The sequence below is a fragment of the Leptodactylus fuscus genome, chromosome 1 (genome assembly GCF_031893055.1).
Source record: "Leptodactylus fuscus isolate aLepFus1 chromosome 1, aLepFus1.hap2, whole genome shotgun sequence".
Classification (NCBI taxonomy): Eukaryota; Metazoa; Chordata; class Amphibia; order Anura; family Leptodactylidae; genus Leptodactylus; species Leptodactylus fuscus.
In genome coordinates this window covers 189,061,160-189,074,405 of record NC_134265.1, presented here as the reverse complement: position 1 = coordinate 189,074,405, position 13,246 = coordinate 189,061,160, and the positions used below count along the sequence as shown (strand labels likewise).

The window sequence follows — 13,246 nt, the reverse complement described above, 5'->3', positions numbered from 1 at the left end:
AGAATTGGCAAGTGTCTCTCTGTGACATCCTCCATTGTAAGTAGTGGGTGCAATGATGGATCTCTGTTATCATACATAGTTTTATTTATTTTTTTTAAATCTTTAATATAATATTCTTAATGTTTCATATAATATGCCATTTTTGATGACTCACTTCCATTAACCTTTTCGCTGCCAAGGGTCTCTGGAAATTTTGCACCTCCAGTAGCCAGAGCAATTTTCACAGTTTTGAGATGGATAAATCAAAGCTAAATTGCAACATTAAAAAAGCATCCAACCCCCCCATACCTATATATTTTCTTAAAGTAGACACCTGCAGCATTGTCAGAATGCCACTTATACGAACAGGCACCTTCATGCAATTTTGATTTAAAGTGAATGTTTTATGAAAAAATGCAAATAAATTTATATTAGCTGTTAAAAGTGGAAACCAAACAATAAATTATATGCACCAAACCTCCTAAAAATAAGAATTCAACATGTGCAGAGTTCATTCATATCACTATAGCCTGCACCCGCATGCACATGTCTTCAGAAAATTGCTAGAACTGGAAGGAACAAAAATCTGCTTTGAAGCTGGAAATGCTAAAAAAGTATCATCCTATAAAATCTAGGGATTACACACCATGAAAAGCAAGTGAACCCCTAAACCCTATATATTTTTTGAAAGTAGACAACCTGAAGATTACAAATGTCTCAATGGGTCATCAATAGCCACATCCACCTTCATGCAACTTAGTGACAAACACAAAACATTTTTTTTTTAAATGCACTAAAACACATATTTGCACCTAAAACTCATGTTCAATCTCAGATTCATATACAAAATACATCTAAAAAAATAAGTTAAGGTGTATACAATGTGTATATATACTATATGTACCGCAAACATCAACTACAACAAGAGCTCGGACTCCCAAAAACCCTAATACAGAAGATAGGCAGGATTTTGCTGTTATTCACTAATATGTTATAAAGCTATACTGCACCTACCAAACTGTGACTGTGATACCAAAATCTAACTTTTTTGAGATTGCACAGCATACCGTAAATAAAAACACAATTTAATAGTTCATATATACAACCACCTTCATGCAATGTTGCGGCAAACAGAGATTGCAAGCAAAAATTGCACAAAAATTCAAATTTGCCACTAAAGTGCGGCTCAAGCAATCGCTTTCTGCAAACATAATGTACTTTCCAAAAAACTGCAATATGTGAGGAGTTCATACATAGCACACATGTATATATTTACAGGGGCGGGTGTTAATGAAACTCCAAAATTGCAGAAATGCGCCATTCCATTTTGTGCATGCAAATTAAATAGGACTTTACATAAAAATATTATTTTCCATCCCCCTATAAAAATTTTAGCAATCTATACGTTCATCTCTAGTGATAATCGTTATTACTATTATTTTAGTGTGTAACAGATATCACTAGAGACGTATTTTACTGTAGAAAGCTCAGATATGGACAGGGATTGGGAGAAATGTAAACTTTATTCATGACTTTGTATGTGTTGTGTAAGTGTTTGGTGCGACTTTTTTTTGGCGCTGCGACCTGGACAATAGTAAACGTCTGGGTCACAGCGCCAATAACCTTCCTGGTTGTGTTCAGGAGGTATAACATAAGAATACCCCACTAGTAAAGCTCAGGGGGAATTATATTATACCTGTATGTGACAATCAGACAGCAAATCAGTATGCTATCTGATTGACAGGAGGGGGGGAAATAGGGACTAAATCCCTCCTCCCTCCTCCTCCTAGGGTCACATAGAGGTTGTCCACAAAGATTAGAGAAAATGCTTCTCTATCTCTGTGTCTCCGTGCACGCTGAGCTGCAGCTGCAAGTCCTTCTCCCCTTCCTGTTTCACAATACTTCAGGACGAGACAGGAGGGGGGGGGACATTTAAAGTCCTGTATCTCAGGACTCGTTTGGCCTATGAAGATAATTTTAGATTCATTTTAAAGATGAGAATCTCATCTTTTAAATGACACCAAGATCTTCATAATAGCCCTTACAGATTTTTAGCGAATTGCTGTTAAAAACGCTGTCAGGAATTGAGATCTTCAATGAGATCTAAATCCCCAATAGCATTTTCAACAGTGAATCGCTTTGGCACAATAAGGGTTAACATGAAGATCTTGGTGTCATTTTAAAGATGAGATTCTCATCTTTAAAATGAATCTAAAATTATCTTCATAGGCCAAACGAATCCTGAGATATGGGCATCAGAAGTTAAGCACGTACCTCTACATCCTCGGCTATGCAAGTGACACCCTGGGAGGACGTAGAGCTACGTGATTGGCGGTGAAAGGGCTAAACATTCTTCCAAGGGGGGGGGAGGGTGTGTGCTAGTAACATTACAATGAATACAATTCAGTAATATTTTGTGCAGAAATACTTACAGGAGACATCTTCCCACATTTCCCATCTCTTCCCTTCGGACCGCCATGACCACTTCTTCCAGCTCTAACTTGATTCCGTAAAGTTTGCGACACAGATATCTTTGACTCTTCACTTCTCCATGCACCCAACCCCCATATACATATATATGTGTATGAAATTAAAATTATCTCCCACAGCGGCCCCTGCAGCTTGTATTATGCCTCACAGTGGCACAATAGACTGTGGGCATAATAGTGCTTGTAAGAGGCCACTGTGGGGCATAACAAAGGTTGCGGGGCCACAATGGACCTTGTAAGCTCTATTATGCCCCACAGTTGCCCACCCATGAACTATTATTATACTCGAGGGGTCTTTTCAGACCCCCAAATATAATAATCGAAGCCCCAGGGGAGGTGGGGGAACATGATAAACAGTTTTACTCACCACTCCGGGATCCGATTTTACTCCTAGCAGGTTTCGGGCCTCCTCCTTTCCACCCGGCAAAAGATGTCTGCGTCTCAGCACAGGAGGCGTGATGACGCCAGTTTTGCTGATACGCAGAGATCTAAACCAGCCCAAGAGAGGGCCGCTCGGTTTGTTTTCAGAGCGACCCTCTCCTGCGCTAGTTTAGAAAAAAAAAATTGAGGTGTGGTCCTGCCATATAGTAATGAAACCAAGTCTAGGACTATATTAGTATGAGTCAAAATGTTTGATTAGTTGCTACTACAATTTATGTCTTTTGTATATATTTTTCCAGTCATGACCGAACAATGCAAGATATCGTTTACAAACTGGTGCCAGGTCTCCAAGAAGGTAGGCTATCCTTTGTGTTTTTGGAGGTGACAGTGAGTTTCATCCATTATCAGTTCAGTGGTTCATAGAATAGGAATGGTTTGTACAATAGTAAAACATAAAACTAGAAGTCCATGCGATAAAAGCAATTAAAATAGTAGGATTCTCAGATTACTATTCCCTGATGGATATTTGTTCCTTATTTTTTTTTTTAATTCACAGGTGAAACTAACCTCTGTAGTACGTAACCAGAGTATCATTTTATTATGTCATTTAGAAACTTGGGTGGGGAAGAGGCATATTCATTTTAGGTTAGGGGGAGAGAAGAATTTCACTACTGTAATGGAAACACTGGGCAAAAGAAAACTGGAAAGAGATTTAGGGATATTAATGGATTGCAAATAAATTTAAGGAGTTAGTGCCAGAAAGCTGCTGCAAATGTAGATACAATTATAAGCTGCATTAAAAGTGTCTTAGATGGAGCTCCTGACAGTATCTTTTAATGCAGGGTTAAGGGGATATCGTCACTCCTTAGGGAGAGAACACCATTTAGGTGTGTGGAGTCTTATTAAGCCACAGACGCTCCACTGTGAAGAGGGTCATGGGAAGAATATGCAAATCTGTCTTCCATGATGTAAATAGGAAGACAGTGCCTCAGTCATGCAGCCCAATAGGGGGCGCTCCCTTTTACATCATGCCAGGCCTTCCCAGAGGCCTTTGCTGCAGATGATGTGGGATTTTACCAAGCCAGTCTTCTCAGCCGAGGACAGCTGTTTCAATCTGATCTGAGCTATTTGTTGTTGTATATATGTATGTATTTTTTTTTAAATGTCCATTACTTACATCTTTATGTCAAATCCCTCTTCATGCAATTATTTAATATCGGACTTATCTCTACTCCTAGCTGAAATTCGTAAGCAAAGAGAATTTTATCACAAACTTGGAATGGAAGTGCCTGGTGACATCAAAGCAGAGACATGTGCAGCTAAGCAGCATGTAGAAGCTGTTCGAAATGGTATGATTCTTCTAAATAATGGTATCATCTATGTTACACATTACTCTTAAAGGGGAACTGAAGATCCACAACATTGATGACCTATCCTTAGCAATAGCTATTGTAATATTGTTTTTTGGTTCTTTCAGCAGCCAATTGTCTGAAGTTCCAATAAAGGCTACAGCCCCTTCATTATTGACCAGGCTCATGGCCGTGTACAAGAAATGTGTTGTCAATATTTTTTTTTTTTATTAAAACCATATTGTCCAATATGTGTTTTGTTTTTTGTTTGTTTTTTTTCTTTTACTTTCTGATTGTGGAGGTTGACATCAGGCCTGAGCTTTTCTTCTGCTCATTTAGTGATATGTTTTACAGCATAGTTGTGGCCATAGATAGCAAGGAGTCTGGAGGTGACTCCTTGAGGTCTATGGGAGAGTTTTCTAGACCTACTCTGTAGAGAGCGGAGTGTAGATATGTTGTGACGTCTATTGTCAGTAGAGAATGTAATGATGAGTGTTTTGTATAGAAGCTTTAACTTTTTTTGTTTGTGATGTAAATCAGTTGACTGCTGCAAAGAAAACCCTACAGAACTGGATTATCATCATTATTATTATTAGTATTATTATTTATTCTAAGTGGAAGAGCAAAAATAGGGTGACTTTGTTTCTTTTCCCTTCCATTCTTTCTTTGATTTAAAATTTTGAAAACCATGTATATTTTTCATTCCACTTCACAATTATTTGATACTAAATAAAATACACTGTAAGTTTGTGGTTTTAAGGTGATAAAATTTGTAAAAGTTCAAAGGGTATGGATACTTTTGCAAGGCACAGTATGGCAATCATGGCTAGGATGTTCTACGGTGTTGGCGCCCCTGAAATTTTTCTAAAAAATTAAGTATTCCTCCTAGAAAATTATTGCAATCACACATGTTTTGTTATATACATACAGTATTTATTTATTTTGTGAGTATTGGAACAACACTAAAAACAGAGGAAAAAAACCCAAATACGTTATAATTTCACACAAAACTCCAAAAATGTGGTGTACAAAATTACTAGTTGCACACCCTTTGGGAAAAAAAAAAATAAATGAAATCAATTGCTTGCTATAACTATCTATAGATAGATCTATCATCTGTTCACAAGATGTCTTACCAGAAGGATTTTGGTTTACTTGCGTACATTTTGGCAAACTACAGACTTTTTTTTTATTTTTTTATAATGTCTATGTTTCAGCAGTGGGGTCCTACTGAGTCTCCTGCCATAGCGTTTCATTTTATTCAAATGTTGATTGATAGTTCGCACTGACACTGTTCTTTGGAACATGATTGGAGCTGCTTATCCACCATGCGGACTATCTTGTGTCGCAACTTTTCATCAATTTTTCTCTTCCGTCCACGGATATTAGCTCCTTTTTATGTGTTCCATGCTTAGTGTGGTACACACATTGCAAAGATTGAGTCAACTTTTCTCCTTTTTATCTGGTTTCATGTGTGATTTATATATTGCCCACACCTGTTACTTGCCACAGGTGAGTTGAATGATCATTACAGGCTTGAAACAAAGTTATTTACCCACAATTTTGAAAATGTGCTAACAATCTTGGCTGGCCCATTTTTGGATTTTTACGTCAAATTATGCCTTTTTTTTATTGAGGTGGTTTTTTTTTTCGGTGTTCCAATACACACAGGAAATAAATATTTTGAGGGAAAACTACTTAATTTTCTGGATAAATTTCAGGAGTGCCAGCACTTATGACCATGACTGTATGAATAACTGTTACAGAAAAAATACTTTATGCTTCGCTTGAAAATAAAACTCAGAAATTACGGATATAAATAGAAACCCCCCAGGAAATGGCAAATTTGCTAACTGGGTCCTAGAATTTGATTCATTAGTATATTAATGTGTATTTCTGCCTGTTCATTTTTTGCAGTGATGATTTGTATATTAGGTCATCAAAACAGCATGATTTTTTTAAAAGTACTTTTAATGGGGTCCGCAGGGTTTCCGCCCAAAAAATGCAGAGAGAAAAGTCCTGCTTTTCATCAATTTTTCTCTTCCGTCCACGGAGATTAGCTATATGTAATCATTTGATTATCTTGTGCACCATGGAAAAAGGAACATCAAGATATCTGGATATCTTGCAGGACTTTTCTTTCTGCATTTTTAAGTGGTTTCAGGGACAGAATCCCAGAATGGAATTCAAGTGCTGGTGTAAACCAAGTCTAATGGCATCCTGTAGTACTGCCTTTTGAATTCTCTTTTCTCCATATCAATATGAGAACGATGCAGTCATTCATTATAATTACTGTTGTTTGTTACTCTCCTATATTCTAGGTGAATCAAAACCTGAAGAAAATACAACTAAAGAATCAACAGAAGAAAAGCAAGAAGAAGACCACGACTACCATAGAAGTGATGAACAGGTAGATACAGCCATGTGTATTATTTTCTAAACTGCTACATTTAAAAGTGTGTTACCTCTGTTCCCTACGATGAGAACTGGTTGTGGTTATTTTTGGCTTAGATTTTGTAAATCGGAGAAGTCCAATAAGTAGACTAAAGATCCGATTAGAGATGTGGATAATTGGTGAACCTTGCAATGAACAAGTGCTTGAGTGAGGTGTTAAACGGAACCTGTCAGGTGTTTTATCCACCATGACTTGACTGCATCATATGCAGGATGAAGTAGTGTCCTTTCCATTGGTGCTTATCTATAATCTTTCTGTTGCGTTAACGTGAGGTTATAAATGTGTGAAAGCATAAAAATTCCTATGCAAATGATCCTAAATAGTCACAGTAGGCAGGGAGTAGCTTCAGCCGTGTCACACCTTCTGATTGCGATTGTCATCTCCCTCATAGTCGCCTCACTCCCTGATGTCACACTGGTGAGAGGGGACACCCTTAATGACCATAAATTACTTTTTATGGACTGACTGAAAATTGGAGAGTTCACAAATAACTATCCATGTATAAATGGTAGAAAAAAGGCAAGTTTACTCAAACCCCAAAATAGTAATAATGGCTTTTTGAAAATGTTAAGCCGATCTACGGATCAATTCAGCTCTTCTTCCTTATCTTCTGACCTCTGTATTCAGTGTAGACTGACATAACTAATCTAATAATGGCTAAAAGGATTGAAAGAGTGGGCATGTGTATAATGAGCTGTAGGGAGACACAATGCAGGTTGACATTTGTGTGACCTATGTATTTGTTCACGCTGAGCGCTTTCATTCTGCAGTTTTCTATATATAGCTGGTGCTTTGAGGGATGTAAAGATGGATTTCATTAAAGACATTGATTTTGACACAAAGGACCGTTTGCATGGTTGGTACTATTCCGTTATCGGGCCAGCAGCAGCGCAGTTCAGCAGCAGCTTTCGGGACAGCAGTTCAGCAGCGGGAATTACAATGACATCCGAGGACTGCTGGCCCGATGCTTGTGCCCAGTAACCAGTACATCGATGACCCCCCTCCCCCATCCTTCTCCTCCTGCCAGTGCTGCCCCCCAGCTCTCCTTACATCTTCCCCGTACCCTCTCCCCGCCACACGACTAGGCCTCACCTCAGCGCTAGTACCGAGACCGAAAGGAAAGACACCGGGGCTCAATCCAGGCCCTGACAAGAAACACGCCGACTATAGGAACGGTGAGCTACAGCGAGCCGGAGGGACAAACTTTCTGCAGCGTCCGGCGGCTATCTAGTAGCATTCATTGCTCAAGATTTACGGTGAGGCCTATTACAGGGAGAGGGTACGGGGCAGATGTAAGAAGAGCTGGGGGGCAGCACTGGAAGGAAGAGGAGGATGAGGGCATCGATCGATGTACTGCCTACTACACACAAGCACGGCCTCTATCATCGGGCCAGCATCGGCTTAGTCATGTGGCGGGGAGAGGGTACGGGGTAGATGTAAGGAGAGCTGGGGGGCAGCACTGGAAGGAGGAGGAGATGGAGGGGGGGTCATTGATGTACTGGCTACTGGGCACAAGCATCGGGCCAGCAGTCCTCGGATGTCATTGTAATTCCCGCTGCTGAACTGAACTGCTGTCCCGAAAGCTGGTGCTGAAATGCGCTGCTGCTGGCCCGATAACGGAATAGTACCGGATTGCCTTGTTGAGATGTCACAGAATATAAGAAGCCGTTTTCTAATTCAGTCCTGGACTAGTCATGAGTTTCAGTGTAATATACTAAGTAACCACTGTTAGCAAGCTTACAGCTTGAAGAGTTATTTTCATCTGATAGAAACCAGAACAGTAGGTGTGCTACTCTGTCAGGTTTGGTTTACTTCTCCCCTTACTTAAGTGGCACTGCATTAAATCTGGAATGGCAGTGTAAATTATTAAGTTGTGTGTCTTCTGTGCTTTCCCCCTTCTAAAGGTCAGTATATGCTTAGAATGCAATAGCAGCAAGTTACGTGGACTCAAGCGAAAATGGATACGGTGCTCAGCTCAAGCAACAGTTTTGCATCTTAAGAAATTCATAGCCAAAAAACTTAATCTTTCATCTTTTAATGAGGTAAGACAGAGAAGTGTAACTGTGCATTAAAATTGTTGCGTACAATGTTTTCTGTAAATGTAAAGGATTCGTTGTTATATTCTATGTAAGCTTAGTTAAATGACTATGGAAATGTTTCTTGAAAGACAAAAAAAAACAAACCAAAAAACCCTACCATGTGTAAAAGTATTTTCTACTCTGGACAACCTCTGTTCATATGCCCAGTTAGAACTCGTGGTTGTTTAAGAACTGAAAAGCTTTTGTGACCATCCTTTTGTAAGATTGTTGTCCATTGACTGTAATGGACATGTCAAAAATATAGCATTTTATAACCCAAGCAAAGAAAATTACATTTCATTAACCCTCATCATCACTTTGCAGAAAAAAAAAAAAGAAAAGCTGTAGAAAATGCACTTTTAGGCTAAAGCCACAGTGATAAAATGCTATGTTAAAAACCGCAGCAAAAACTCATCTGGGTTTTTCCAGTAGCACTTTTCACAGAAAGACCTTAGAGTTTTCCTCTTCGAATTTTCAGATTCAATTACCATATATACTCGAGTATAAGCCGACCCCAATATAAGCCGAGGCCCCTAATTTTACCACAAAAAAAATGGGAAAACTTATTGACTCGAGTATAAGCCAAGGGGGGGAAATGCAGCAGCTACTGGGAAATTTAAAAAATAAAAATGGTTGTAGTTTTTGGGTGCAGTAGGTGCTGGGAAAGGGGAGGGGGTGTTTTGGTTGTCTGTCTGCCCCTTCCCTGAACTTGAGGGCTGAGTTTTTTTTGGAATTCAGCCTGGCTGAATATAGGGTATCTGCAGTGCTCCTATTAACCCCTTCCCGACGGAACAGGAGATCCCCTATATTCAGTAGACCGGGCACTCTCAGACACAGGGATACCTAATGTGTATGTGTTTCACAGTCATTTTCTACTTTTATATGTATTCTAGGGAAAGGAGGGATTTAGAACTTTTATTTACTTTATTTTTTTATTATATTTTTTTAAAGTTTTTTTTTTTTTTTTTTTTCACTATTTTATGGGAGATTCTATACATTACTATTTCGGCTGGTCATAGACCCCCCTCCCAAAAAAAAATAATTTTTTTTTTTGTTGTTGCTTGACTCAAGTATACGCCGAGGGGGGCTTTTTCAGCACAAAAACTTTGCTGAAAAATTTGGCTTATACTCGTATATACCTTTATGGAAAACACTGTTTTTTGAAATCGCAACAGTTTTAGAAATCACAGCATGCCCGCTGCAGACTTTTTTCACCAATGTGTGGTTGCAATTAGCCAGAATCCGCTCCACTTTGCAGGTACTGTAAAATGCTGCAGGCTTTTAAAATGCTCCACGGCATTATCGCAGTGTTTTCCATACGTGGAGCCCCGGCCTTAGTTAATTTTACATTCCCTACTGCCCCATACCCATGCATGCTCGGCTCCACCCACTTAATTGTCCGAGTTAGGAGAAGAAAGAAAGCTACTACTGGAAGAGTCTTGCCTACTCTAACCTGACATCTACCATGTGAAGACCTCCTATAATTTTGATTGTTGATTCTTTGTCTTCAGTTTTTTTCATGATAAAATATGAATTAGAAATTTCAAAAGTTGCAGATGCAATTATTTTTACATTTATGCTATTTCAATCTTTTTTACAGTTGGATATATTATGCAATGAAGAAATCTTGGGCAAAGATCACACACTTAAGTTTGTTGTTGTTACAAGATGGAGGTTTAAGGTAATGTTTTGCACATATATTTTGCATGTTTGTTACTTGCAGAAAATTAGTGACAATAGAAGGTATGGTTTGTAGAATTTGTCTTATTTTCCTTTTTATTTGTATGTTCTAATTCTTAGATTCTTTTCTGTTAATAGCTATGCGTAAGTTCATATATAAAAATAACAGGTTCCATTAGGGCCTGTTCACACTTGCACAGAGGAGGCGGATTATGGCGCGTAATCCACGTCATAATCCGCCGCCTCACAATGGTGGTTTATGGAGACCGCCAGGCTTCTTTCTTCCGCGAGCGGCAACATGCCAACAAAAAAGAAGCGAGCTGCCCTTTCTTCAGGCGGATTCCACGGCTCGCTGAGCCGTGGCATCCGCTTGGCGGCAGTGACGTCTGGTGTCGGGCCATTCATTTGAGCCGGCTCCAGAGGGGGAAACCACGACAGTCGTGGCAAGCGGGTTTTGACCCAAGAGTGACGCGGCTCCCCGTCACTTTCAGTGCCAAAATCTCCCCCCCCCCCCTGTGTGAACTAAGACTTAGTAGTAAGCAACTGCACTGTGTAGAGTATCTAATCTTTAGGGCATGTTTTCTTTATACTTAAGGGTTCTTTTCCCATTTGATAATCAGGGTACTTATTGGGAACAAGTGCTATTTGCTGAAATGCTGTCTGAGTTCTGATAAAGTGGTGATACAAGCTGTATCCTGCTATGCTGCTCAAAAACTCATAGCTTCGTAACTGGTACCTCTCTCCAATAAACTAAGATTATGCTATAGAGGCCTTGGAGATCCCAATGCCTCCAACAACCCTAATGCATGAAAAAGACGCGGTCAAACGTTGCAAGCTTCGAGAAGGGTTAGCTACTTAATTGGAGACATATTTGTAGGACTTCTAATAAGACAATTCCACTGTAAAACACAGTTTGTTTCTTTAGCAGCCACAAATGATATATATATGCAATGTGAGGCCTAGCCCTTAATGTACTTTTTGTGGAGTATGATTGGGGTACTAGAGAAGTTTATGATTAGCCCATAATAGAGGTTTAGGAAAAAACTCTAAACATTAAGCTAACTTTGGTTAAAGCAACCTTTTGTCATTTTAGTTTTACGGACAGCAAAACAGACATATATATTTTTATACTTTGTGTTCCTTAATAGACAAATGATTATAATTACTGAATCTCTAATTAAAGAGGTTTGCGCAGGGAGTTAAATTACCTGACTTCCTCCGGTGGTTTCTTCACACTGGATAGGTAAAATACTTGTGCTATGGAGGCTAGCTTTACTATAGTTACCTGAGCGATCATGAGAGGAGGGAAGGTGCACAGCAATCTGGGGGTTAGTCATGTGACCTGGTTTTGGATCCATGCTAGAACCTCCAGATCCAGTGTGAAGAAATAGCTAGAGAAAGTCTTTTTTTTTTTTTTTTTTTTCTGTTTTAAAAGAGGACCTTTCATGTCCTTGGGCACATGCTGTTTTATATACCGCTAGAAAGCCAACAGTGCACTGAAGTCTAGATGGGAATGCCCCTCCTGACAGTAGTGTCCATAGCGCTGTACTGTCAGAGGAGGCATTCCTTATAGCCCAGCCATGATGCTGAACAGTGACTAAACCCCCCCGCCCAGTACTAGATTTCTGTGTGTGTGTGTGACTCCTCTGACAGTATAGCGCTACAGACACTACTGTCAGCAGGGGTGTTCCCAGCTAGACTGTCAGGAACGCCCTTCTGACAGTGAAGAGGTATCAGTAATTGCACCGATATCTCTTTCGCTGGGGCACATAACAGGAGGGCCGACAGTGCGCTGAATTCAGCTTTCAGCGGTATATAAAACAGCATGTGCTTGAGGACATGAAAGGTCTTTTTTAATACAAAAAATCTACACTTAACACTTGTTCTCACACAACCTAAACCTATATATGTCTTGTTCTTGCAGAAATCGCCACTTCTTCTACATTACAGACCGAAAATGGACTTGCTGTAATAGAACTTAATTGTCCTCCTGGACAAGATTTTGCAGAGACTATCATGGGCACCACCACAGTGCACCACATGACTCATGACATGTGACCTGTACCAGCGGATTCAAGCCAGAAGATTGTAGCGCACTCACTCACAGGAGAACCTCGTCACTTCAAAATGTTTCTCTTACGCAACACAATTACCAGAATTCTGGACAGGAAAAATATTTATACTTTTTGTACAAAAAGAGATAATTTTTCACAACTCAAGACACTACCAGCATGGCGTTTACAAATATTGAACACTTTTCATAAATATTCATGTCTTTGCTGCAAACTACATCCAGGTTTGTTTTTGAGATGTATTGATCGTCGTATATATTAATAAATATATATATCTATATATATATATATAATAGATTGACACCAAATTACCTTAGGTTGTTTTTTTAATTGTTAAAAGATTTTATAAATCATTTACAATTAAAACCCACTATCAAGTTTACTTTGTAGATACTTTAAAAAATAATGTTTAGGCTGACAGCCCAATGCAGACGTTTGAGCCAATATATTTGTAAAACAAATCGGGGGTTGTGAGTGCTGTTTCCAGAATTTCTTGTTTGGTGGAAAATATCAATTGCAAAGATTAGTAATTGAATTTTGACTGGTGGTTATAATGGTGATTTGTTGCCACAGTGCACTTTTGGCCTTTTTACTGTAATCTTATTAGAATCCCCTCCACTTGCGCCATATGGTTGTAGACCAGATACCTCTTCTGTTAGTATAGGCCTGCCTGGTCTTGGACAGTATCATGTGAAACTTGATCAATTCTGATTTGAGATATTAATTGCTCTTGGTGCTATACTCCTCTCTTTCTGGAAATATT

General features: G+C 39.2%; 1 protein-coding gene across 1 annotated transcript in view; it reads left to right on the top strand.

Moving 5' to 3' along the window:
• PCGF3 (polycomb group ring finger 3) overlaps positions 1–12,643 on the top strand; it is a 70,481-nt gene extending 57,838 nt beyond the window's left edge. Inside the window, exons 4-9 of the mRNA XM_075280522.1 lie at positions 3,149–3,204; positions 4,088–4,198; positions 6,520–6,608; positions 8,558–8,695; positions 10,332–10,412; positions 12,336–12,643. Coding sequence (XP_075136623.1) covers positions 3,149–3,204; positions 4,088–4,198; positions 6,520–6,608; positions 8,558–8,695; positions 10,332–10,412; positions 12,336–12,383 — 523 coding nt within the window. The 3' untranslated portion in view covers positions 12,384–12,643. The remainder of the gene's footprint in view (positions 1–3,148; positions 3,205–4,087; positions 4,199–6,519; positions 6,609–8,557; positions 8,696–10,331; positions 10,413–12,335) is intronic.
• The last annotated feature ends 603 nt before the right edge of the window (positions 12,644–13,246 follow it).